At 40.2% G+C, this 27,300-nt stretch overlaps 1 protein-coding gene across 2 annotated transcripts; it reads right to left on the bottom strand.

Annotated features, from left to right (window-relative positions):
- Nucleotides 1-1,382: 1,382 nt before the first annotated feature.
- Nucleotides 1,383-26,927, bottom strand: LOC119720379 (exportin-7-like). 2 transcript variants are annotated; one of them, XM_038190038.1, is made up of 27 exons: nucleotides 26,824-26,927; nucleotides 25,249-25,392; nucleotides 24,430-24,523; nucleotides 20,460-20,530; nucleotides 19,590-19,685; nucleotides 18,853-18,930; nucleotides 18,415-18,519; nucleotides 17,554-17,719; nucleotides 16,566-16,639; nucleotides 15,788-15,907; nucleotides 15,289-15,435; nucleotides 14,280-14,510; nucleotides 12,911-13,043; nucleotides 12,149-12,254; nucleotides 11,240-11,375; nucleotides 10,878-10,951; nucleotides 10,018-10,162; nucleotides 8,552-8,779; nucleotides 7,783-7,871; nucleotides 7,051-7,241; nucleotides 6,523-6,580; nucleotides 5,694-5,853; nucleotides 4,916-5,054; nucleotides 3,977-4,128; nucleotides 2,942-3,040; nucleotides 2,130-2,257; nucleotides 1,383-1,578 (listed from the first exon to the last, which is right to left on the bottom strand). In XM_038190038.1, the coding sequence occupies exons 1-27, from the start codon at nucleotides 26,839-26,841 to the stop codon at nucleotides 1,470-1,472; spliced, it is 3,291 nt and encodes a 1,096-aa protein (XP_038045966.1). In that variant the 5' UTR covers nucleotides 26,842-26,927; the 3' UTR covers nucleotides 1,383-1,469. The 2 variants fall into 2 exon arrangements, with proteins under 2 accessions (XP_038045966.1, XP_038045967.1); XM_038190039.1 differs by having other exon boundaries at nucleotides 18,865-18,930.
- Nucleotides 26,928-27,300: the final 373 nt, after the last annotated feature.

Here is a 27,300-nt window from a genome sequence, read left to right as displayed (position 1 = left end):
AAAAAAATGGCATTCGGATGCGAGTTGAAAAACAAAACTGGTGTGCAGCATATAAAGATAAAAATTTGCTGACCTCTTTGAGTTTCCCTGGTATTCGGCAAATTGTGAATTCTGATCGACCCCCTTTTTGTCCGTGGTGCCCCGATTTTATAAACAAATCCGCAAGGATATTCTCAATAGCTTGCATGATTATTTCTTGAGGTCTCAAATTTTGTCGAAGTTGGCAAGTGGACTCAGTAATCATGGAACTGTTAAGCACGAATCCGATGAGAACCGGCCACGGGCAATATGCAGTGCATGGCATTTTAGCTGGTAACCGTTTTTTGCTAAGCTGACAATCTCTATGGTTAGCAGGTTTTCTATGCTAAGCGCGATGTTTGTGGTCTCCGATGCAGAGAAAACAGGAATGAGGCTTAATATCAATCACTGTTTCTTATCCAAATAAGAAACGGAAGGAACAAAACCCTGTGTGTTTTTTTTTACATGTCAAGAAATTAAGGTAAATTTAACCGACGTTTTTATTCAATTTTTTACAACTTGCGGTCCACTTTTACGAGCTTTCGGCAGGATTTTCGTCGATCGAAAAGCCACAAATAAAGTGCACATTGTACACAATGTACCGTATTTTCAGATGAATTGTTGCAATTACATCAAACTTCAGAGTCTTCTTCAACCCTCTGATGCTTGCACCCCAAGGGAACTCACCCCTGCTCGTTTCACACTACAGTTCTCGCCCCTGGGATAAGATTTTCAACCCTGGTACCAAGCAGGGTTGAACTCGCCCCAGGAAAAGAGCAATCTCGGGGTGGCTTGAGGGTTAAAATTTCAAGTGTGAATCATGGCTTATTTTCACCCCAGCATCACCCCGGGCCACCCCCACAATTTTGTCTAGTGTAAACAAGCCATATAGCAGAAATTTGTGCTAATCTTTAACCTTATTTCATGTACATTTATGGCTTTATGATAGAGGACAGACACACAAAGGGAGAACAAAAGATCCTTTCAGTCCTCGAGCGTTGGGTCTTTTTTTTAAAACGCTCCTCGATCGTACCGTTATGTGCTTAGTCTATGGGAGAGTGTTATATTACAGGGACAAAGGGAAACACAAAGCATTGTCCTCGGGTGTATAGAAACTCACGACTGTATGTGCTAACGGTTGTGCGCGCGTGGAGATTTATATTGTTACGTCACTGATTTAAGCACTTTTCCCCTCTGGGCTCTGCTTACTGTTTTGCTTACTGCTTACGGTCTCCATGAAATAGCAGAGTTTCTGTTAGCAGAAAATCGTGTGCTTAGTAGCGTCATGAAATTGGGCCCTGATTGCAATGCTAAGCTGGCTTCTGTGCCGAGAAGATTTCTGTACTTAGCAGTTCCACAAAATTGGTCCCCTTGCTCCTCCAAAAAGTAAGAAGTTCAAATTTTGTACAGTTTTATATATTACACGAAGGCTCAAGATGACAGCGCCAGGGCTAGCTCATCATGTCCGTGCTGCTTAGTGAAGACACTACGGAGGAGTTGTTCGTGGTCTTGAGGGAATCGTTGACGTCGCGACGGAACACCGACAAGTTCTGGGTAAATCTGAGGTGATTGAAAAAGAAGACCAACACAGGATATGATTGGTGGACTAAACAAAGAGCAAAAACATCAACATCAACTTCAGCTTAAGCTTAGTGTCTTATTTCAAAAATGCCAGGAGATGTCTTGACTTCTGGTTTGATTCTGATCGCTTGTAATCGACAGAAAAGTAGACTCGGCAGAAACCAGGAACAAATACTGAAAAAAAATTTTAATGTAAATTTGGTAATTTTGTGGAGCAACTTTGTCCAATGGTTACAGTGTCCAATGCATGTACAACTTTTTGTACGTGGGTTCGAATCCCATTGGAGTACGTGTTGCTTGTGTTCTTAGGCAAGAAACTTTACTACAATTGCCTTTCTCCACCCAGGAGTATAAATGGGTACCTGTGAGGGTAAGAAACCAGATTGCGCTGATCTCCAGCTGCTGCAGAAAACTGGTCTCATGGCCTGAAGAACAGGGGCAATAATTGTGAAGGTTTTGAGATGTTGGTATAAAGCACTATATTTTTTACTATTATTATTATTATTAATATTATTTGTTAATGTTCCTACCTGTCTCTGTTCTTGGATCTGAGGTTTGCCTCGATGCCGTCCATGAGGTTCTTGAAGCACATTCGCATGTCCTCTTGTTTTTCAACCGGCTGGGAGCTTATGATGCTCTCTCGTAACTCAGTGAAGTACTGCAGTTGGACAAACCAATGATTTTTTTTTTAAAGATTCAATTACACTGTTTTAACCCTTTCTCTGTAGGTATTGTTGCAAGGAAATTTTCTGAATACTCAAAAATCAACCACTATGTAGGAAACCAATGGAACTTTTTTATACTTTTACTAAAGGGCATCAGAAGTATTAATAGAAGTCTGTCACGAGCCAATATGACCAATCAGGCTGGCATTAACTGGTTTCAGTAGCATGAAACGACTGAGAATATTTCTACTCCCCCTGGACGGGATACTAGTCCATCGCAGGTTACTCCCCAGCTAATGCCGGTACCCATTTATACTCCTGGGTGGAGAGAGGCAAGTTGGGGTGAAGTGGCTTGCCCAAGGACACAGCATATGGCCAGCAGCTGGATTCGGACCAATGACCATCTGATCGTGAGTCACGAACCCTAACCACTAGGCCACACTCCCGTCATGCATCAAGCCCATGTAAAATAGCAAAATCCTTCAACATTTCGAGACGTATTTCAATGGATCTGGGAAAGTTCGGGAATGCATTCAAAGTCGGATATTTACACCCATTTCAAGAAGGAGAAAAAAACGTTCGCAAAGAAAATAACAACATCTCTTTTCTTTTTTTTTCTCAATTTGGTCATGAGTTTCATTCCCCAACTAAAAACAAATATTCAGTTTTGTACTCACGTCTTCGTTGAGGAGAACCAGCCCAAGTAATGGTCTTGACATGGACCACTGGTTGCGACAATCTTCAAACATGATGATATTCAACACGGTCGACAACATCTGAAAATTACAAACAGAAGACAAAATATTGTAAGAGGTCTGAAAATGAATTTTACAGCAAATATTTTTGGGTGCTTACATCCATTCCTCTGACTTATACGAAAATGAGATAATTTTTGGTCTTAACGGTAAAATACAACATTTGCTTTTGCTGTAATTTTCAGAAATGGATGGATTTAGGGGTTAGTATTTTGTAGCGAATATGGTTACACTGATCTGTTTAAAGTTTTGTGTTCATGGATGCTGGAAAACCAAGAACAAAAATCCTGTTCTTGTAGTCTGGTTCCCTGACCCTACTTTAGGTGGAACCGAGCCATTTATAGACGTCAAGGAATTGTTAGGTCAGGAAACTAGACTAGCTGGCTTGCACCCATTCACGGATGTGTAACCGATTGCAAACAAAATGCAGACGAACTAAATTTGGTAAATTGGGGGCAGTATCTTAAAAAAGTCATTTTTTCCCAACGGTCGGCCGACCATCATTGGAAATTGATACAAAAATTCCACTTTTCTTGACAATGACAGCACACCAGGTGCCATGATTTCACAGGATGCTTGAGACTGTCATTCACCTACAGTCAAGTAAGCTATTTCATAATAATTTGGTCCCTTTTTTTTTTTTAATGTTTGCAAATGTTGTATATTACCTTTAACTGTTTTTTTTCTATTTGAAATGCCCTTCCTATTTGCAGACAACTGAGGGGGCTGTTTCCATGATGTATAAATTCAGGCACACAAGTTGAAGTTGGGGCTTTAAGAACATAGACTCAGTGCATTCAGCAGCATTATTTGAGGTGTGTTTTATATAATTGTAATTCAGTAACAATGTATGCACAAGACTTGTACTCATACGTAGGCTTGTGCAACAAAAGCACGCACCTCAATGATGGCCCCAATGCAAAGGCTCTATACTCAATAAAAACGGCTGCAACTTGCCTGTTGTAGTATCGCCGGCGGCACCACCATGATGGAAGGGAAGTTGTCGTTTTCCTTTTTCGCCTTCTTCCCGGCCGACTTGGATATTCTCTTGAAGAGGTAGGTTACGATGGAGTCTAGCGTAGCGCAGCATCCCGTGCAAACCACCGTGTCTGCGAATGAGATGAAAAAAACAAACGCCATTTTCCTCCATGTTATCTCTCTAGCATGCCAGTAACATACTTTAAGTTTCCTCTGCGACTCATTCAATTTAAGCACAAATAAAAACGTCAGCTTTTAAGCTGTCCTGATGTTTTGCATTAAGTCTGGTTGGATTCCTGCTTAGCAGAAACACATAAATTTGCTTATCAGCATTTCTGCTCAGTAGATCCACAAAACCCAGGGGCCCAATTTCAAGACTCTGCTAACCACAGAATTCCGCGCTTACGGTCACCATTCCATGCTAACACTACTAGCAAAAAGCTTGTGCTAAATCCTGTATGCACAGAATCCTTAGTTACAGGATGTACGCAAACACACAAGCCAAAATTCCATGCTTACCCGTGAAATATGCACAGAATTTTTTTTTTTTTTTTTTTTTTTTTCTTTCTTTCAATATGCAACATAGAAACATACAAATACATGTACAACAAATTGAGCAAAAACCTAACAAATAAATCAGTACATCAGCAAAAGCCATTTTCTGGAATACTCAAAAACAGACAACAAACAGACAAGACAACACAAAAACAATGGACCAGACAATAGACAGGGGCACAGAATTTCTGCTACACTTTGCTAAAGCTAAGCAGAGCCATGAAAATGGGCCCTGAGCCCCAAAAAACGTGGCTACGGCTACGGCTACGGCTATTCTCTGTAGCATGCCTAATGGAAAACTTTAGCCACAGCCACACAAAAATATGGTTCAGACACAGCCACATTATTTTATTTCCCACCTACCTAAGGCAGTCAGGCCCTCCGATATCGAGGAGAGAATGTGCAGAAATACTTGGGGTTCCAGACCGCTCAGGAAGGCCATGTGGTCCTTGGCGAGACTCTCCAGTAAGCTGTAGTAGTTCAGGCTCAACTTGGGATAATCCTACCGGGTTGGGGGCAAAAATTAAAATTTTTAATAAAATAAAATAACATCATTATTAATAAAAAAATTGGGCACAAAATTATTTTATTTCTATGAATTTCAAAACAAAAATACAAGAGTTGGTCCCTTTTAAATAAGACATCAACTGAAAAAGATGGCCCATGTTTATTAAGGAAAAGATTACTTTACATATCGTCGCGTCAGTGCAACAAGGTCATAACTCCATCCTGCAACAAAGTTGTATCTCGCGCGAATACGCTCTGTGCAGAAAGGTTGTATCTCGACTTTGTGTATACATCCAGGTAAAGTGAAATACTACCTTTTGACATTCTGAAACTCGCGTTTCACGTACGGCCCATTTTAGGAGATACGACCTTGTTGCACGGACACGACGATATTTGTAATGATTTCCAGCCTGACAGTAGTTCAGTTCTGTCATGGTAGACTGGTTCCCACCCCCTATCGGAATGGATAATGTACGGACCAGGAACCAGTCTACTTGCCAGGCAGATCTATTTGTGCACATGTGGGGTTTTTTCCAGAGAGCTGTAGGCGCCAAAAATAGGGGGAAAAAAAGTGTGGTTTTTTTTATCAAAGGTCAAAATGATATTGGTAAAAGAGCAAGCCTTCAAAACTTACCAGTAAATCGCTGAGGGGTATGGACAGCAGTAACTTGACAAACATCTGAAGGACCTCCTCAAGCGAGGTATCGCCGTAGAGCTGGAACACGCCAAAGTTGACGTAGCTGCCCGACAGGACCGCCTTCAACATGCCAAAACAGATGGACACGCCCTTCAGCTTGGAGGTCAAAGGTCAAGGAAAGAGGGCTCAAAAACAAAAAGAGAGTTTTGTCAGGTTTGAAATTTGTGCCCATATCAAGTATCCTGATCGAATACGTTGGCCTAAACGCAGAGTCGCAGTGCTAAAAATGAAATTGGAACACCTTACCACGTATGCTTTTTCAATTCACATACATACAAGGATAGGTGAAATTTTTCTGGATACCAAAAGTGTGTATTAATCATGCACTTCTTCACTTGTGCCCAGAATTTTCCATGTGAACCAAGCAGCACAGAGTTGTTGCTTAGGGTAAGCATACATACATGCGCATTTATGTATGGTAAATAAAGCCATGGAACTTGGCCCAATTTCACTGGCCTACTTACAGCAGAAATATTTTGGAAAAAATAACAATCAGCTGAGAACCAGTTATAAGGCAATATACATGATAATTTGGCTGGTAATCAAGTTTTTCTCTAGGAAAACTTGGCATTACACAATCATGCACACTACCAAAATTCTGTTTGAATATAACTTGAAGGTTTCAAAGCAATCTTGGTTTGATGCGACCTGATAGTACAGTATCCTACATTTGGAAACAATCCACAAGATGTGTCATTTGTCACATTATGATGCATGTTTTCTACCAAAAACATGTTTCTGAGTTTTGTTGAAAAAAAAAGGATATTTCATGGGGTAAACTTGGTCCTTTGGAATGTCGGCTCCTAACGTTAACATCCTTGATCCTGTACAGAAGACAAGCATAAGCAAGAAAAATTTTTGGTTAAAGTAAACTTCTTAACTTAAAGATGTGTGGCCCGTGCTCTACACAAATATACATTTTTTCCCCTCTTAACAATTTTCAATTTGTATGTTTTGTTTTTATGAAAAACTACTTTTGGCGTATACAACCCTCTGAAAAAGAGCTTTCATTTTGTACAAAAATGAACCCGCCCTGCGAGATACGAATTATTGAAATTATTTCATGACTACATGTTGGTAGATTTCTTCGTTTGATGTCTCATTCAAAAGTGAATAACTTTTATATTGCTAGGGAAAAAGCTTTGAAAAATTGAAAAAACAAATCTATATTTCGGGGTGAAACTCGACAATAACACGCAGAATGCATCTGTACTATTTTTTATTTTAATCACCTGTGGATTTGGAAGGATCCAGGGGAGTCAGTGTAAATACAAAAATTCAAACCGGGACTTACCATAGGCCACAAACATCTTGCTGATCTCTCGGAAGAGAAGAATTCCGTTGGGCGAGGACACGTGGAAGTGCAACCGCTCAGATCGGTCCTGCACGAGCTCCATCATGAGTTTCAGGATAGGCGTGGTCACGATGGGTTCATGGTACCACAACTCAATGGCACGCTGGAGAATAGGGGTGTAGGATGGGTATCTAACCGGAGAGGAACACGGGCTAAGGAGAAAAGTCAACTAATTTTTTACTACAACTGGAGTGCCATGGTCATATGGTTATTGCATCCAAATCATGTGCAACTGTACGTGGGTTTGAACTCTGACATGAACATGGTGCTGGTGTTCTTGGGAAGGACAGTTTACTGCAATTGCATCTCTCCACCCAGGAGTACAAATGGGCACCTGTGAGGGTAGAGACCAGATTGCATTGATATCGAGCTGCTGCAAAAACTGGTCTCATGGCCTGATGAACAGGGGTAATAATTGTGAAGTGCTTTGAGTCTTTGGTACAAAGCCCTGTATTAGCCCCACATTATAATTAAAAACCGTTTATTTCTATATTTGGCATTTTAATTAGTACTCTACTAGTTTGGCTGGTTCAGTTTACAAGTTTGTTGCAATAAAAAGATGAAACAGTTATTACAGAGAATTATGAAAATCCTCAGCGTAGATTTAAAACAACCCAGTGATTTTGAAGGACTTAAAGCTATCTTAAGATTATTTTTTTTCTCAGAGGATACATCCATTCAAACAGCATGAGGAAGCTGGGCTTGTTGTTGAAGGCGAACGCAATACCTCGGAGATCTCGGGCTAAACCGATTAACGTCCTCTGTGAATTAAAGCAAAACGAAACAGAGCTATCAAAGCAAAGACAAACATTTGGTTTTTGCACTTTTCAGAAGAAATGTTACAAGCACCGTTTCATTTGTAAACATTGTGCTGTCAGAAAATATTCACAATCTTGCCAAGGTGGACTTGAACCCATAATCGTCTGCTTACTAGTGCAGACGGCTAAACTGCTCGTCCACTGAGCTTTGCAAAAAGCATCAATAAATTAACACTCCTGCAGTCTGAACAGTCACAGACAGTCAAAACATTCAGTCCACTTCCCCTGCCATGCCTTTGTACACCGGCTAGTCACCAACAGTCGGGTCACATTTCTTGTAAGCACTGTGACTAGTCAAATTCCATCAACAGACAAAAACTGGTGACTGGTAGGCACAGCTGGCTTATCAATCACTTACAGTCGAAGCATTGCTGTATCAAGTGACATAAACAGTCACAGCCAGTCAAGCCTGCTCTGTGTAGATATTGGAATCCCAACTATTAAAAGCGGTCACTTGATGAATTTTAAAAAGATAATAGCGTGATATTCAATTTGTGAGCTAGAATATGGATAGGAGGGTTGTTATTCAATCAAAAAAAATTGAAGATTCAAAATAAGCAATGAAGAAGGAATTTGAAGATTCACATACATTTAAAAAAAAATAATTGAATGATTTTTCGTACCTTTGTCTCGGCCTCATTCCAAACAGCCCCGTCGTTAGCGTTTGCCAGCTGCGCGCCCACAAACTCAAACGCCGAGGTGATGGGCATCATGAACGTTTCAAACCGGTCTTCGTCCTCGCCAAGGTCGACCATGAGCAGCCGACCGAGGGCGGTGTAGAACGTCGTCCGGCAGCGCATGTCGCCAACAGAGAACGTGCCGTTGACGCCCAGGAATGGAAAGTGATCACTCTGAAGGGTTTGAAATATGAATATGAAGGGAATGAAAAGGGGGAAGGGGAGGGCGAATTTTGTTTTAAAAATCATGTGCTGAATATGTGTAGCTGAATTCAACTTTGGAAATTGAGTATGATACGTTGACGTCTATTTCTGGGTGGTGTTAGGGGTTGGGCCCAAAACCGGGCTATATTGAAATCAACTTTATAATTCACCCAAACAGATTTCAGTTCTGACAGGCCAACTTTGCCTATTATATTAGTTTTCCAGTGACTAGAGATTCTAGATTTGGAGTAATGGATTCATTGGTGAATAAATACAATGTGGCACTGGTGCTAATGGCTTGCAACTACGACTTTTAGGTACATAATTTCAGTTGCTTTTGGGCAACCTTTTTGGGTTTGCAGCAACAAAATGATAATGATAATGATAATGATTCTTTATTATCCGCATCTTATAAATACGGATGATCATATTCCATTGGCAACACATTTGGATTAAAACACTAATATTACATCAAAATCCTGTTACATAAATCAAAACACAACATACATCCAAGTATAAAAATGGAAAAAGAAGACGAAGTAAAATTGCCATATAAGGCCCCCAAAAAAAAAATTCGGTCTCTGGTCAGACCAAAGTTCCGGAATTGACGCGGCCACGCGGTTTTTTTTTGTTTTTGTTGTTTTTTTTTTTTTTTTTCAAGCTTGGATTGTACAGACAAGGTGGGTCTATTTTGCTTTTTTGGTGTCCTCATGTACATTGGTGTCCTCCATAATTTGCCTTGGTGCTTTCGATCATTTGCCTTGGTGCAATTTCCCATTCCTTGGTGCTCTTTGGTGAAAAAAATTGAGGAGGTGCGGAAATAGAGGGCGCTGTTGGAGCTACCGCGGAACATTTTGGAAAAAAAAAGATCGACGCGCATGATTAAAATCGAAGCGCGCGCTGACCAGAGACCGACTTATTTTTTCTTTTGGCCTAAGTACTATACATTTTGAGAAAACAGAAAACACACAAATAATTTTTGGGGTCTTAAACTAGATTCCATTGCCAAAACTGTGCCCGCGGGCACACTTTCTTAACTCACCATCAATGATTGTTTTCTTCCGAACGATACCATTTTAGGCGGAATAATTTCACAAGGTATTTGGTACCAGTCCCATCTTCACTTTGAGAAAGGTTTTATCATCGTTAGGCGGGTACGTTTCCAGGTAATTATTCATTTTCCAAGGTTCCAACAACTGTAAGCTTACCGTGTGGTTGCTCAGCATAAATTGCACAGCGTCCAGCTTCACCAGTTTGCGTACACTGCTGTAGCCGACGGAGAGTTCGCTCAGGAACTTCAGGGTCTTGGCAATGATTGGCTCGCTCTGACCCCAGTATTTCAGGTTGGTTATGCTGTGTGAGCCAATGAAAAACATCGATCAGTACACCATACATATTCATGAGCTTATCGTACAATTTCATTGGTGACTAATGCATGTTAGGATGGTTATGCTGTGTGATCCAATGAGAAAACATTTATCAGTACACCATACATATTCATGAGCTTATCCTACAATTTAATTAATGACCATGTATTTTAGGATGGTTATGCTGTGTGATCCAAAGAAAACATTTATCAGTACATCATACATATTCATGAGTTTATCTTACAATTTCATTGATGACTATGCATGCTAGGATGGTTATGCTGTGTGCACCAATGGAAAAACATCATTAGAACACCTCATACATATTCATGACTTGATCCTACAATTTCATTAGTGGATGTGACTATTGCAAATCCAAATCATTTTCACAAACATCCACTTTACTCAGCCTATTTATGCAATTTTTTTTAATAAAAAAAACAAACTTTTTTTTAATTATTCCAAATAATATGTTATTTTGATAATTGTTTTTTACTACTATAAAAAAAATCACTCTGGTCATGACTCTAGCACAAATAGACAACTCTCAGAATTTTTTTTTTCTTTTGAGGGGGGAGGTTCATGTCCTAATCAAATGTTAACGAACTTCAGTTTTGCATTTTTGCCATGACACATCTCTGGGACTAATAAAAAAATTTCCAATACAGACTTGGCCAATATTTTTTTTTAAAGATACTTACATTTTTCCAATGAATACACTAAGCACTGTTGATTCGTCCTGAAGACCTAGAACCTGTGATAACGTTCTGTACAACTGTTGGGAAAATGAAAAAAGAAATTTGTAAAAAAAAGGTTTAAAAAAATAATAATTCCGACATCTTCCTTTCAATCCCAAATAGACAAAAAAAATCTTTGCAAGAAGAAAAAAGTCATTACAACTTTTAGGTCTGCACTGAACAAGGGTGAATTGTAGAGAAGTATTTGTTTTTGATCATTTTCCTTTCCTTTTTTTTCTTCAAAATATAACCAAAAGAAAATTTCTGTCCATTTTTGACTGATTAATAAAGGAAATTCTGACAACAGAGAAAGGCAGGGCTTTTACCTTGGATGATTTTTGGACCTGATTGCCCAGGTAGATCTTGGTGAAATGCTCAAAGAAGCTGAGCATGGCCAGGTCTAGCTTCTCACAACCTCCCTGAGGCAGCTTGGCGTCCGTCAGGTTCATCAACTGTAATACTCTGCACAGACAATCACAAGGGAAAGAAAACTGTGATCATCACACCAAGTTATTCATAGTTTCCAATTTAATCTTCCCATGAACTATTAGAATCTGAAGAACTTTAGTGGATGGTGTTGACATACTTTTTCTTCCACTGCTTTGACCTGGGTTTGAATCTTGTCCAGCACTATCACATGGATCGAATTTCCAGTTCTACTTGCTTACCAAATTTCACAAAAATCAGTCACTACATTTCTGAGATTTCCCCACCCCCATACCCTATCCCCAGCTGAAAGATGGCAACAAAAACCTGGTTTTTTTTAGGTTTCAATGTTGGTTGATATGAAACTGAAAAGGGAACCGAATTTCATCATGTCAACAATTAAACTTCCACTGCGACATTCATTACTAACATGGTCCCGTGATAACAGTGTTTGACCTATGTTCCATGGTTCAAATTCGAACCCAGACTGGGAGCATGGAGATTGTGTTCTTGGGCAAGACACTTTACTACAATTGCTTCTCTCCACCTGCAGAAAAGTGGTCTCTCAACCTGATGAACAGGGGTAATAATAGTGAAGCGCTTTGAACCTACCTTTGGAGGAAAACGCTATATAAGCACCACACATTACATGTAGTTTTTACTACCCTAAGAAATTCTCTTTGCTTTAAAAATTTCAGTGAAGCATGAAAACCCAAGGGTGGAACGCTACCAGGGTTAACATTCCTCAACCCCTTATAAAGAGATTTGCCCTCCCCCTTCCTGACCCCCACTCCACACCCCCAATTTACCTGCAGACTAGCTGGCCATCCAGTGCATCGTGTTCCTCAGCGCTAGTAAAGGACACCCTGCCGCCGATCTGCGCACCAATTATCAGCACCAACCATGTCAACCGACCTGTGGCAAGAGGACGAAACAAGATGAAGCATGCACAACAAGCCAGTTCTGTATTTCGATGAAGTTGTCCAGTTCAAAGGCCATTTGGGATAAAATGGCTGACGTAATGTTATGCGATGTTAAGCAAACGCCCATTCTGCACGTAATTAACGGCCGAGCGTCGTGCACCCATCTCCCTGCGCATTCATGCGCCTTCAATGAGCATTCAATTATCTCGAAAGACCCGTGACGCATATCATTGTGCACATGCGCAGTTAAAATATCGAACTGACACATTCTTATAACCTTTTTCATTTTCTTTCCCCAACACAATTTTTATACAAGCATGGTATATAGTTCTCCAATGACCGAAATACAAAGTATAATTTCAAGTTGCGTACCCCGTACTCTTCAACTAATTCGCTTCTTTTTTTTTCTGAAGAATTTTCAACTGGTATGTTTTCTTCCCACAAAACACTCCTTTTTTGGAGGACTGGAACTCTCTGTAAAAAAAGACGTTTTGGTTTTGAGCACAAACAGACACAGTTTGCCAGCAGACTGGCTCCCAGTCCTTACATTATCAATACTGATTGTGAGGCTGGAACCAGCCTACCCTGGGAGAACGGAATATCAGTCGGGCAGCCAATATTCCAAACTATGTGAAATCAGAGTCTTACCTTCTTGCGTGGCTAATTCAAACCCTGTTGTGTTGGTCCGTATCAGCTCCTGGTACTTCTGGGCCGACGTGTCAAACAGTTGAAAGAGCAGCGTGCAGGTCTTCTCGTACTCGCAGCGACCAATTGTTGACAACTGACAAAGATATAAACAGAATACCACAAAATAAATCTAAGCAACAACAAAAATGAAAACCCCAATGACATTCAAACATGTGACCTACAGAAATATGCGCAAAGTGCTCCACCATGCAAACTATCCAGCTAGTCGCTTTCCTCATTATCTTATCAGCAATTTCAATTTGTTTTCCTCTTTAAAAATAACTTTACAACTTGTATGTTTTATTCCAAGCAAAAAAAAATCTTATTTGGGGGGGGGGGGGTGTGCATCTGTAATCCTCTGATATTTGTTTTTATTTTGGTCACAAACAGATCTGCCGTTCCAGCAGACTGGCTCCCCGTCCATACATTATCGATACTGATTGTTGGGCGGGAACCAGCCTACCCCACAAGAATGGAATCATTGTCGGGCTGCAAATAATGAGTTTAGTGAAGTAATAATTCAATGACTAAAAGGTGGGCCATGTTTTTTTCGGTTGATGTCTCAATCAAAAGTGAATAACCTTTGTATTGCTAGAAAAAAAAAGCAATTTAGAAAACGCATTTATTTCTATGTGATGAAACTCAAAAATAGCACTCGGAATACCTCTTTAACCCTTACCCACTTGAGTGATTTACTAGGAACCTTCCTCACTCAGGCAAAATCCAACACCATATGGTAAACTCAACACCCAAACTGTTGGACTCTGATTATGGTGGTACGCCTGACCCATTGTAAAGCATAATCCGTTTACCAGTGCAGTACTCAATCCAACAGATTCCAACAAAACATGCAGTTTGATTTTGAAGGGTTTGGGTGGTTAGGGTTTTTACTCCAACAGATTCCAACAAAACGTGCAGATGGATTTTGAAGGGTTGGGGTGGTTAGGGTTTTTACTCCAACAGATTCCAACAAAACATGCAGATGGATTTTGAAGGGTTGGTGAGGCTAAGGTTTTTACTCCAACAGATTCCAACAAAACATGCAGATGGATTTTAAAGGGTTGGGGTGGCTAGGGTTTTTACTCCTACAGATTCCAACAAAACATGCAGATGGATTTTGAAGGGTTAGGATAGCTAGGGTTTTTACTCCAACAGATTCCAACAAAACATGCAGATGGATTTTGAAGGGTTGGGGTGGTTAGGGTTTTTACTCCAACAGATTCCAACAAAACATGCAGATGGATTTTGAAGGGTTTGGTGTGGCTAGGGTTTTTACTCCAACAGATTCCAACAAAACATGCAGATGGATTTTAAAGGGTTGGGGACTCACCTGATCCAACTGCTGCTGGACCATCCCTTTATCCTCCAGCGGATCCTCCACCCCGTCCCTCAGGATAGCGCTGACGGACTCCAGCCTGGACGTGATGTAGGCCTTGGTCACCTCCGGCGTGTAGACCTCCAAGAGGTGGGGCTCTGTGGCCTTGACGTAGGGCACCGAGGCCACCATGCGCTGCCACAGCGTCAAGAGGTAGTGGATACTGTTGGGGGCAAACTGCCATACCTTTTCAGGGTGGAACAATGAGGAGTTTTGTCAGGAACACATTTTAGAAGCAACACAAGGAACTTTAACTCCTTTAGAAATAAAACAGATTATTTAGTGTCTTCTCTTGTGGACACCTGTGGTCTAGCGGTAGAGCACAGGATTCATGATCATGAGATTGTGGGTTCGAGCCCCGCCGTGGCCATGCGTGTTGTGCCCTTGAGTAAGGCGCTTTACCTCAATTACTCGTCTCAACCCAGGTGTTAAATGGGTACCGGCATTATTCAATGCTGGGAAGGTAACAGACTCGCTGTGGAGGAGGTGTGGCGATCCCCCCACAGCAGCATATGAGTCTGGCCCAATCGCTAATGAAAGAGAGATGGGCACTCCGTTCCTGTGAACACAGGTTCGTCCCCCTTTTACCTTGACCATTTCTTCTCTTAAATGTTGGTTTTCTAAGCTAGGAATGTTGGGGAATTGTACATATACAAAAGACAAATTAGCCATTTGATGAACAAAAAAAATCAAGCCGCACTATTGACATCAAATAATTACTTTTACAGATTTCAAAATATTTGTGGCCCAACAACAATTCAGTTCTCGTAGGATACACTGGTCCTGCAGGATAGACTGGTTCCTGCCTAACCATCAGAATCGATACTGTAGGGACCAGAAACCAGTCTACTGGCAGGGAGTTCTTCTTGTGCAGAACACAACCCAAAATAAAAGCTTTTTTTTCAGAAGGTTGAAGATGACCGGAAAAAAAAATTGTAGTTTTCTACCGTTTACCATCGCTCACCTGTAAACTTTCGATTGTGAACTTTGCGATGAGTGCGATGACCTCTGAGTAGTTTTCCACTTTCACCAGTTCCCCTAGCTGATAGTTGGACTTGAGTCTGGCCAGAAGCCGGCAGAACTCGTGGTAATTGTTTGCACCCGACAGACTCTGTTGAAGAAGTTATTAAAAAAATGGAGAGAAGTTCACAAGCAGTGTTCTCCACAGGGTCTCAGGAGTGGTGGCCTGTCTTAAATTGTACACTGCCATGTTGAAGTTTTGCAAACATTCAAAACTTTCACTGCTCTGTTTATTTTACAACAAAGATTTCTACTCCAGGAATTCTAAATTTTTAACCACTTCGGGACAGGATTATTTTTGCCGAAAATTTCAATTTTTCAAAAAAGGCACAATATAGCAGCCAACTTCTGATATACAGCTAAACGCCACAAATATTGATTCGCAAGAGTCATTTCAACAAAATTTCAAGTACCCAACAACCCTCCCCCCCTAAAATACTTACCTGTGGGCTTTCTAGTATCCCTCGGACACCGTTGACCAGATGCGACAAAAACTTGGCCCTCTCTGCATTGTTGAATAACGAGCGACGCACTGAAGCAATTTGAACTAAACACGTCAGTGCCTGAAAGACAAAAACCCCAAATTGTACTCACTTAAACAGATGCACAAATGAAATGATGCTTCTAAAACTTCTTAGACTATTTGTTGACTTGACAAAATTGTTGTTTTACAATTGCTCAAGTTGTCATGCTGTTTTCTAATTGTACATTTTTCAAATCCTACCTTACTTCAAATATTGTTATTTTTTATGATGTACAGAAGTTAAACCTTTGTCGTTTGTTTCGAACAGGTCATATCTTTCGCCTTTGTCTTGAGATGAAGCTGGCCTTTGGAAAAAAATCTGGAAATAGCAAAATAGGCCAGGGGTCTCGAGCGGTCGATCTCCATGAACAACAGCCCGGAATCTCGGATACATAAGCTCTGGTACAATTTTCATAGGTTAACACTTGAACTTATTTCCAGCCATAAAATATTCCAATTGATGCGTTTCTACCATAAACATTGTGTACTAACGACTGGTAAAAGAGACTAGAAGTTTCTCCCAATAAAGACATGCAGTTTTCAAGAAATTCATTTAAATTTAATAACAATCATATTATGAGGGGAGAAAATTCATTGGAATTATGCAAGTTTTGAAGGAAATTTTAAAAAGTCAGAACTCTGATTAAAATGGGAAAAGTTTCGTCGCTGGTCTTCTCTTGAAGTATCGCTTTACTCACCAGGGGTGAAAGAGTTGGGGGGAGAGACTTGTACAGATCAAAGAAGAGATTGACCGTGCTGAAATCTAGGAATGCTGCATACAAAAAAATGGAGAATACAGTAACATAATGAGTGATAGACAAGGATATTTGCACACTTTTTTAGCCATACAATACGCGCATGATCAATAGAGGGCACCACACACAAACCAAAAGAACACAGGGCATTATCGAAACTCTGGCTTCGGTTTTCAGCTGTGGCTCGAATATCTTAAAACAAGCTCGAAATGATCTCGGAAGCTACGGGCCAATGAGTTTGTGTTTGTACATGTGTACCTTCTACCTAGTCTGTGTGAGACAGATGGCGCTCTTGCACTTGCATTGGAATAAAGGATTTGCCATTTGTTGAACGTCACAATGCAAACTTGACCTCGATAACGCAAGTCTGTCTGCCCTCCCTTGAGGGCGATAAAGGGAGGGCGATAAAACTGACACAGGGTCTCAAGCAGGTGCTGGTTAAATAATAATAATTTGGGAGGCTAATCATCCTTACTCGCAGCTGGTATGCTGAATTGCTAAGGACGCGGCTACAACGTGGTCGGGCCGCTGGCACGTAAGGCGAGTTATAATGCACAGGCGCTTACTAACTAACTAACCTACGGACTAACGGAGAGACTCAAGTACTTGCAGAGCTACTATCCACAGCTAATAATATGGGAGCTTACAATATGAGACCAAATTTTAGAGCATGTCTATTTGGTGCAGACTTTTAAGGCTTCTAAAAGGATTCCGATGTCAGAGATGAAGCTGACACTGGAAGGGAGACCATGGTTTCAAATTCCCTGTAAGGTGGAAGCATTTCCCTGGTTCCTGCATGCTATGCATACCATCCTTTAGTAAATGATGGATACCAGGAAAGCCAAAGCCGTGTTGGGGTGCTCGTGGCTACGGCTTGAAAGACACACCATTATGGCAAGTCATAGACCTAGCCGCTGACTTTCGATCTCACCTGATCTCCACCCTGTAGGTATCTGCACAGTGCAGTTGTCGTCAGTCGACTCGTCTGTCGAGGTACCGATGAAGTCAAAGGTCAAGCAATTGTGGGTCAACCGCAACAGCTGTGTCATGAGCGCGTGTTTGTTTTCATCGTTGAAGTTTACACCTTCCTTTGAGGCCTGGATAAAAAAAATTGGACGAAAGTTTCAAATTCCTTTAATCCCTTAGATACTTCAAACCATACAAACAGGTTATCAAGTTTTCAGGTTTAAGAAAGTAGAGACCTGCAGCATCAATTTACATTTCATTTTATTTTCTGTTGGAACCTAACCCACCTGTACCCTAGCCCAGCCCAAGCTGACCAGCCCAGCCCAGCACAACCAGCCCAGCCCAGTCATGCCCAGCAAAACCCACCCTAGGGACTTTCCAGTCCATCTCATCCCAGCCCACCCTAGCCCAACCAGCCCAGTCGAATCCAGTTATGCCCAGCAAAACCCACCCTAGGGACTTCCCAGTCCATCTCATCCCAGCCCATCCTAGCCCAACCACGCCCAGTCTAGCCCAATCCAGTTATGTCCAGCAAAACCCACCCTAGCGACTTCCCAGTCCATCTCATCCCAGCCCATCCTAGCCCAACAACGCCCAGTCTAGCCCAATCCAGTTATGTCCAGCAAAACCCACCCTAGTGACTTCCCAGTCCATCTCAACCCAGCCCATCCTAGCCCAACCAGGCCCAGCCCAGCCGAATCCAGTTATGCCCAGCAAAACCCACCCTAGCGACTTCCCAGTCCATCTCATCCCAGCCCAGTTCAGCCTACCTTAACCCACCCTAGCCCAACCCAGCCAAGCCCAGCCGCAAAATTTACCAACTCACCTGCTTTAGGAGATTGCAGGCCAAGTTGAAAATCTCAAAGAGAACAGAGTCGCGGAATGAAGACGCAATCTTCCTGTGCTTAGTCAATGGTCTAACAGTGTCGGGCTGCAAAGATGAATGATATAATTAAACACTCTGCCCAAGCACGATTATGTAGTCTTAACATACTTTACAAAATGCTTAGCAAAAAGAGATATGGCTTGTAAGCAGACTTAAGAATCATTTGGAGTGGGGCAGATTTTCATTAGATGAAATAATTTATTACCAAATATTTCAACATCCAAAATGTCCACATTTTTACAATTTTTGTACATCTTTCATGTTACAGTCTTTTCAGTTTTGTGAATCACTTATATTTTAAAACTAGTTTCCCATGGATAAAAACTTGTTAATTTTCAATCGGTTAGAGTTTTAAGACCTGTTTGCAATGTAACGTACATTTGTACGAACCTGGTTCATTTCATTGACTAGTTGTGCCATCAGCTGAACGCCAATGACAAAATGGTCCACAGATCCCTGGAAATTACATCAAAAAAAAAAATGACAAATTTCAATTTCAACTCCAAGATAAAATGACAAACATACAAGAACAGTGCTCTTTATTTACGACATTAATCATTACTCATTGTAAGAAATTAGATTTTTATAACTTTGGAATATAATATTGAAATGTAAACAAAAGTCTGACAAATTATACAGCACTTTTGATTTTCAAAAACTTTTGGCATATGGGCAGTTTGGGCTTATCCATTTTATCAGGAACATTGTTCTCTTTAAACTTATGACAAGAATCATTACTCATTTGTTAAGAAACTAGATTTTTCATTTTTTGTAACCTTGGAATATAATATTGAAATGTAAATAAATTTCTGACAAATTTGACAGTTTTGATTTTCAAACATTTCCTGCAATTTGGCTGTTTCGGTATTTTCAGGAATTAAAAAAAAATGGTCACCTATATGGACACACGATGCTTTACAATTGGAATGTCAAAAAAAAAAATAAACCTTTGGCAGCTTGATTTTCAAAAAATATTTTGCAATTTGACTGTTTGGTGCATTTTTTTAACGTTTTAATTTGGTGACCTATGAATGAATATAATAAAAATTTGATGGTTTCGATGTTCAAAAATCTTTTCAGTTGTACCGAACATTTTTGTTTAAGTAAATAAATACCTGTAAAAATTTGGAAACATCATCAATGATATTCCGGAACACCCAGTTATCTTTCTCACTGTCAAACCATCCCAGCTTGGTGATACGCGACTGCAACTACAGGAATCAAAAGGACAAGTGTTACCAGACCAGTATCATCTTACCGCCATGTTGGTTTTTCCTGAACATGTCTTCACCGTTCAAAGTGAGGCTAATTGTAAATATAGTCTGGTGCCTTCTCAGTGCACACCAACTTATTTATTACAATGATTTTGAGAAACTATATCAGTATGTTTGAATACTAAAAATTTCCTTTCTTTTTTACTTCAATCAAAAGACCAAAAAAAAAAGTTAATTAGCATCAAACAAAAATTGAGGCTTTCATTTCAATACTTGTTTTATGTTAAAACAAAAATATTTATAACTAAGAAAATAAAAGACATTACAAAGTATTTCCAATGATACATAGTCTGGTAACAGCATTTTTCAATTTCATGAAGAAAAAAAATTAAGATTTTAAGTTATCCAACCTTTAAATTAGGTTTTTGAATCAACACAATCTTCAAGCGAGAAAGCAAGTTCTGTTTATTTCTCAGACTTTGGAAATGTAACAGATATCACTATTCTTGACAACGGCAAAAAACCACTGTGGTGACAGATACAACCAGACTTTACTTTGAAAGAGAATTAATAAAAATTTTAGTGGATTTTCTTTCACGCGTCATTACTTTTGTTTCCTTTACGTTCACTACCATGACTACTACACACCGGTACATAAATAGCCTCTGATGACCTACTATGTGTATTTTGCCAGATTTTCTTTTGGCCTATTCTGAAATTCGAATTCTGTGTTTAAAAGCCTTGCATGGGATTGAATTGGCATCAACTTACATGGATGAGCGCTTGCGTGACAAACGTTGGCAGCTTGGGCCGACTAGCTAGGTAGTTCAACACGTAGTTTTCTGCCAAGATGAATAAAAGTCATCAAATCGCAAAATTTCATTATGATAAGTTACCAGAAGTCTGCAAAGGTGCATTTATATGGGTTTCATTCTTAAACAAATAAATAATCTGATGATAAATCTTACAATTCTGACAGCAAAAAATGAAATACAAAAACAAGAAAATACAACAACAATGTAACACTGCACTTACAAGCAATCCTGAGGTGCCAAGGTTTATTTTACTTTACCCTAACCCCCTAAACCTTTTTGCAAAGATGCAACCTCAATCCTGCAAAATCCTCCAACTGCCTCAAAACTGCCTAAAAATTGCATATAGCCTCAATCCCACAAAATCCTCTGTTATTTCTTGAATGTACATGATATACATGTGGTCCTTGGAGGGGTGACCACTACCTCAATCCTGCAAAATCCTCCGGCAATCACTGTTAATAGTTGAGGCAGTGCGGGTGATTTTCAGAAGCAGTCCGTATGATTAAAGTATTATCTAGGCCTAAATTTACACATGCCTGAGCTTAAGCAACCCAATGTGCAACGTAAGAAATTTTGGAGGATTGAGGCTGCATGCGTTTTGATTGACAGGCAGGGGTGTTGGAGGATTTTGAAGGATAGAGGCAGTGGTTATTCTTTATTTGAACATAAGTGCAAATGTTGGAAGATTTGGAGGATTGAGGATGCATCCCAGCAAAAAGGGTGTTATTCCGCTTGCGCTCGTGGAACACGAAAAATGTAGCGCGCTGTGTCCCATGTGCCACTCGACAAGACATCAATGCACTGCATTATTCCGTGTTCCACTCACACTCATGGGATAACTGATGTTTCAAGGTTTTTCAAACATCATTTTGCTCTTTTGAATCCCAGATGAATGAGTACAAGTACACAAAAACAAAACCTTGCCAAACAAAGTGTACTCTAAGTCCAGAAGTTGGATAAGGACAGGGAAAACTGTTCATTAGTACCATTCACAATTGTTTTGTTATACCTGTGTCTTGGATTTTAGCAGTAAACACTAAACACAACAATTATGACAATCTAACGGCAACTCACATGCATGTCGCGTGCTCGACTGATAGTCTGCAAGTTCGCTGTGTTTTACGTGTGAAACGCGTACGTACCGTACACAAAAAGTCATAGCACACTCCCTGTGGGATATCACGTACACAGGGAGTGTGCTACGACTTTTTATAAACTAAAGACGTGATCGTTCAAGGACAATGAAAATACAGTATTCAAGACAGAGGTATAACAATCTACAGTACATGTGGACTATGTATGTAATGTCAACAAAGGTACTGCATGTATGATACACACGTGTGCGTGTGTGTATTACGTGACCTCACCTGGAAATACTGAACAATACACATGTAGAATCCCATTTGTTTTGATAAAAGAAGTTGTCGTAGTATAAAATATACTGGTATTTTTGGCAATTCGCGCCTGCATTTCTGGCATCGTGCCAAGAGCACTTGACATCTCGCCGATAAAATGTTGCTGGTGATTAATATAATAAATGCTTCCGACAGGTGATGAATATAATGGTACAAATGTTAAACAAACCATTTACATATTCATTTGAAAGCAGGGGAAATTTTTTTTTTAACAACTAGCAGGGATAATTTAGAATTAAATATCCTAACCACGCAAAAGTCATACATTGTACCTGCACCCGATTTCATGAAACTCATCGTAACTTACGATGCATCACAGTGCTGCGACGCATATCCCTACGATGCGTCGCAGCTGCCACGGGTCCTGCGATTCATTTCACAAAACAGGTCGTACATGCGACGAGTTGTACGTGTATTTATAGCACAACTCAGTGACTGTTTTATGGATTTATTCAGCATACAGTAAATAGTCGTCTGATATTCAACAAAGAGTCGTCGGATCAAAATGGCGGAAGTGCGATGCAATTTTTAAAGGGAAACAAGCTCTCAGTTATAGCTACTTTGAAATTTCACCTGCAATATTCCAGGCTAGTTCATAATTATTCAATGCAATTTCTATTAACACATTTACACAAACTGCCTCGATATTAGAGTCGAGTTTATGTACATGCATTTTTAAGGCATAAAACTTTCAGCAATGACCTAATATATACCAAATCAAACAAAATTGAAAGTATCGATCCTAACACTACAGAATTTTTGTGAACTTAGTCAAAATGGAAAAATTTCCATATACGAAGTTCACTAATTTTCCTCTGTATTGACTAACAAGCCCCCAGATAGCAATTTCATGTCATCAAAGTCAATTTGAGCAGTGAGAAAATACAAGCATTTTCTTAGAAAACACTTAGAATTTTTCAGTCCAATCTCATAGGGTTTGTACACAGGGTGTTGAGTGAACTTCGTATATGGAAATCTTTCCGTCAAAATTACTAAAATTACGATTTCGTGTTCCAAAAGATCTGCCGTTTTGTCTTTGACAAAGATTTTACTATGATCGAAACGTTAGGCTGTCTAATTTCATTCGATTAATCATAATTGCTAAATATAAATTTGTACTGAAAGCATGAAAGCCCATATAAAATTGATCACTAACTAATTATGCCCAATCTTCATCACCAGATTGTTAATGTTTATTTTACTGGTTTTCATTTTGTACATGTGGAGTGCATATGCCATGCAAAACAAATAACGGGACAAAAACACTAGGTACATTGACGTGTGCACTGTAGGTTGCTCAAAATTATCCACAAAAAAAACATGTGTACCAGCTTATTCAGTGTGGCTTTATTAGGTCAACTCGGCCCGGTTATGATGTTTCTGGGTAAGTAAGTCACGTTCATGTGCACATGATAAATTGAATTAATTAATCTGTAACATACTGTAAGCTAGTTTTGTATGTGACATCCCATTTGAAAACCATACATGTAGTTTTGGTAATGCTAAGAAATTTAAAAAGCATATTTCTTCACACTTTAATAAATTACGAACTAGCTAAATATTCCATGTTGATAAAGTACATTGACGGGCATCCAAAGTGCAGGTTTACGCATTCAAAAATCAGGTAAAAAATAATTGGGCAGATTTTAAACATGAATAAAACGGGTTTTGAGGAAAACACACATGTACATGCATCACGTTTGCAGAACCCATGCACACGAAAAACATTCAAGAGAGAAAGAGATCCAATTTTTGACAAGATCGTGACCGACTGGTCCAAAACACCAAACTTGGCAGATAGATTCTTATAGCCCCACAGAAAATATAAGTCCCCATAAACCACCTGACTGCTGACTAGAAGGGGTGGACACTTGAGTCAATGAAGTAGTGGAATTCATCACAAGTCCTTACACAAGTCATCACAAGTCCTAACAGGTCCTCACAAGTCCCCAAAGTCCCCAAAGTCCTCACAAGTCCCCACAAGTCCCCACAAGTCCCCACAGGTTCCCCAAGTCCCCACACGTCCTCACAAGTCCCCCTCAAATCCTCACAAGTCCCCACAAGTCCTCACAAGTCCCCAAAGTCCTCACAAGTCCACACAAGTCCCCACAAGTCCTCACAAGTCCCCAAAGTCCTCACAAGTCCACACAAGTCCCCACAAGTCCTTACAAGTCCCAGAAGTCCTCACAAGTCCCCCCTCCAAGTCCTCACAAGTCCCCCCCCCAGTCCTCACAAGTCCCCCAAATCCTCACAAATCCCCCAAGTCCTCAAAAGTCCCCCCAAGTCACTACAAGTCCTCCCAAGTCTCTCAAGTCCTCACAAGTCTTCACAAGTCCTCCAGTTCAAGTCAAGTCACACAGTCCATGACAAGACACAAGCTCATCAAATGATCTGTGACATTAGTTAGAACTTTGTAATTGTTCATCCCCCGTTGCATGTGACCCACTTGAAGCAGACAGAAACGAAGAACAGTCTACCACATTTCTGATCAAAAATAAATGAATCACTTACTGATGTCTATTCTTTGTTCAAGCGGAAGGACTGTCGACGGCCGGCAAATGAGTTTGGTGAGTGTTGTGGCAGCGAGGAGTTGGGCATAAGCTGACTAGAAATTAAAATAAAAGATTTGTTTACTTTTTGTTACATATAAATTTACAAACCAAGTCAACCAACAAGTTTATTTTATCATAAAAGGAACAGGAAATACAAAGGTCGGTCTGACAAAGCTGAAATTGGGTTGAATTCCAAGTTTTGCTAACTCTTATGTGGGGTTTGATTCGAAGTTGGGTTTGATTCGAAGTTGGGTTTGATTCGAAGTTGGGTGTAATTCTCAGTTGGGTTAAATTCGACGTTGGTGCTCTCAAAGTTTGTTCTGATCTTGTTCGGTTCGATGTCAAGTTAAGATTCAATCTCAAGTTGGGATCAACACCACATTGGGGTTAATTTCAAGTTTGGCTCAATCTCAAAATGTGTAAGTTTTGAAGAATTTTGAAGATTTCAGCTCAACGTCAATCAATATTTTCTTAAAGAAATATCAAACTGTATGATATAAGCCTATGACGCAAGTGATTTTTTTAATCTTAATTGGAACATTAAAAGCTTTTAATGATAAACTCAAACTGGAAACCAAGCCGAGCTTTGAAAAAGAGGCCATCACTTTTATTTTTAGCCGTGGCGGCTACCTGACCTATATGTAGACGTAGACGTCAGGGCGTCAGGGAATTGTCTGGTCAGGGAACCAGACTGGTTTCTGCTAAGCAAGCATTTGTGCTTAGCATATTTCTGTTCTTAGCCAACCCCCGATACAGAACAATGACAGTTTCTGCTTACGCTGCTTCTCTCTAGCAGAAGTTGACACTTGCTCAGACAGTCCGGTGAGTTGGTGAAGCTGACCAAGGCTTTCTCCGCCTGAGCCCGCTGCTCGGCGTCTGTGGTCTCGTACAGCTGCTTGCACAGCACTTCAAGCTGTGATATCTGTTAAAAGACGGGGAGGAAAAACAAAACAAGGGACTCATTTTTACCATGTGCACTTAAGCTTTGAAGCATGCCACGTCGAACAAAATCAAAACACTGTGCAGTAAAAAAAAACAAAAACATGCCGACGGCAACATTCATGTGATATCACGCCAACAATGCTTTGCGTGCACATTAAAACGTCAAAACTCAAACTGTAGCTTCGGTACGGAAATGGGACTGTTTTTCAACATTTTTTCGCAACCATCACAATCGATTCAACCCTTATACTTGATAGCGAAATGAACGCGAGTATGTCAAGAAGTACTGGGAATAGTCTTGGGGTACAAATATACTGCGGTCACTCCAAAACTCACTTCCACTATTTTTCCAGGTTGATTGTATATTATTCGTAGAGTATACAGCATGTTCGCGTTGATATGCCTACCTATGGGTATTACATGTAATACCCATAGTTCTAGGGGTAAGTGCTGCTATCATTACGGCACTCGAGCTACCAAAGTGAACTGGTTGGATTAGCCCCATAAATGTGACTCAAATACTGGACTTCGTCCGTATTGTGAGCCACACAGTGTGGTCATCAGACTGGGACAATTAGTACAGAAAAACAAGTTTGATGAATGAATTCGATTTTTAAAAGAGAATTTTCTTCAACATTGTGTACATGTGAGGGAAGTCAAGTGATATCAAAATGAGGCTGTAAAAGCCTAGACGGAAAAAATGTTGCAACCTGACGCCATTTTTTCTTCATATATCATCTCAATGAAGGTCATTCATTGCAAAAAAATGATGATAAGACATGAATCTGGGACTGAAAAATATTTCCAACTTTGTTAGAAAATACTTAGAAAATGTTCTTGACTCTCCATACAATCGATCGCGGAAGTGGCATCAGGTCGCAACATTTTTTCCGACTAGACTGGTAAGGGCAACTGCAAAAAAAACATGTTAAGTGTCCCCGCCCGCTTCCTTTTTGGAGGCCGCCTCCCTTTTCCTTTTTTTGAAAAATTATCAATTTAAAAAAAAGCGACATTATTTTGACCTCTTTATCTGTTGCATCTACCCCATACAAATCACATATCATTTCCTGTATGCAAGTGACGGCCATTTAAAAAAAAAAGTTGGCACTCGGAGTGGCAGCCATCCTGAATCTGATTAAAATTAACTGCATCAGTGCATGACAAGCCATGCTACACTGAGTACACAAGACACGCTCATGAAACATTTGAAAAGGCATGGGAATAGTGTTTTGAAGATTAAAATAGTGCAACATGCGCAACTGCAAACAGCGACAAAACCATCTGTTTTATGTTCTAGAAGTCCACATTCATGTAAACAGTAATTAGGTAGTTTGGCTGTCCAGCAATCAGGGGTACTGTAGCCCTTTTATCCCTTTTTTGCCGCCAAAATCTACTCCCCTAAAATCCTTACCTGTTCAATGTCCGCCATTTTTCTGATGTTTTGATATCGCACGAGCGATTTTTTTCACGCTGCACAACATTAACAGCGCCCTCTTTTGAAGCACAAATGTACACCTCGTGGAAAGTTTCGGTGGCCGTGCGTGGGAGATGCCCGGGGAAAAAGTCAGGTTCTTTTTTAATATTGTCTAAAAACAACAACAAGCAAACAACAACAACAACAACCCAGAAAAAAAGAAAGAAAACAAATCGGAGGGAAAAAAGGCTTGAAGTCATACTGCTGTTAATTTAATAGGTTCGGGGGTGGGCGGCAAATGTCCCTGCCCACCCTCGAAAAAAATGATAAATCAAGAATATGCTGGAAAACTGAGTACAGGGATTTCGGGGAGAAAATGGGTCCCCCCCCCCTGGAAAAAATCCTGGCGATGCCCATGTAAGTGGCCAATGTACTTGTCATACTCACCCAGACACCCACATCCCACCCCCAAAA

Source organism: Patiria miniata, unplaced genomic scaffold (genome assembly GCF_015706575.1).
Source record: "Patiria miniata isolate m_02_andy unplaced genomic scaffold, ASM1570657v1 HiC_scaffold_9, whole genome shotgun sequence".
Taxonomy (NCBI): Eukaryota; Metazoa; Echinodermata; class Asteroidea; order Valvatida; family Asterinidae; genus Patiria; species Patiria miniata.
Note: the sequence above shows the minus strand (reverse complement) of the source record. Positions and strands in the feature narration are given on the sequence as shown.

Excerpts from the sequence above, each read along its gene's own strand:
- LOC119720379 (XM_038190038.1), bottom strand. Across the intron at positions 24,524-25,248 it reads TTCTGCTAGAGAGAAGCAGC|TCAGCTTATGCCCAACTCCT; the intron begins GTAAGCAGAAAC and ends TTTAATTTCTAG. Across the intron at positions 15,908-16,565 it reads CCCCAACTCTTTCACCCCTG|GCACTGACGTGTTTAGTTCA; the intron begins GTGAGTAAAGCG and ends TTTGTCTTTCAG.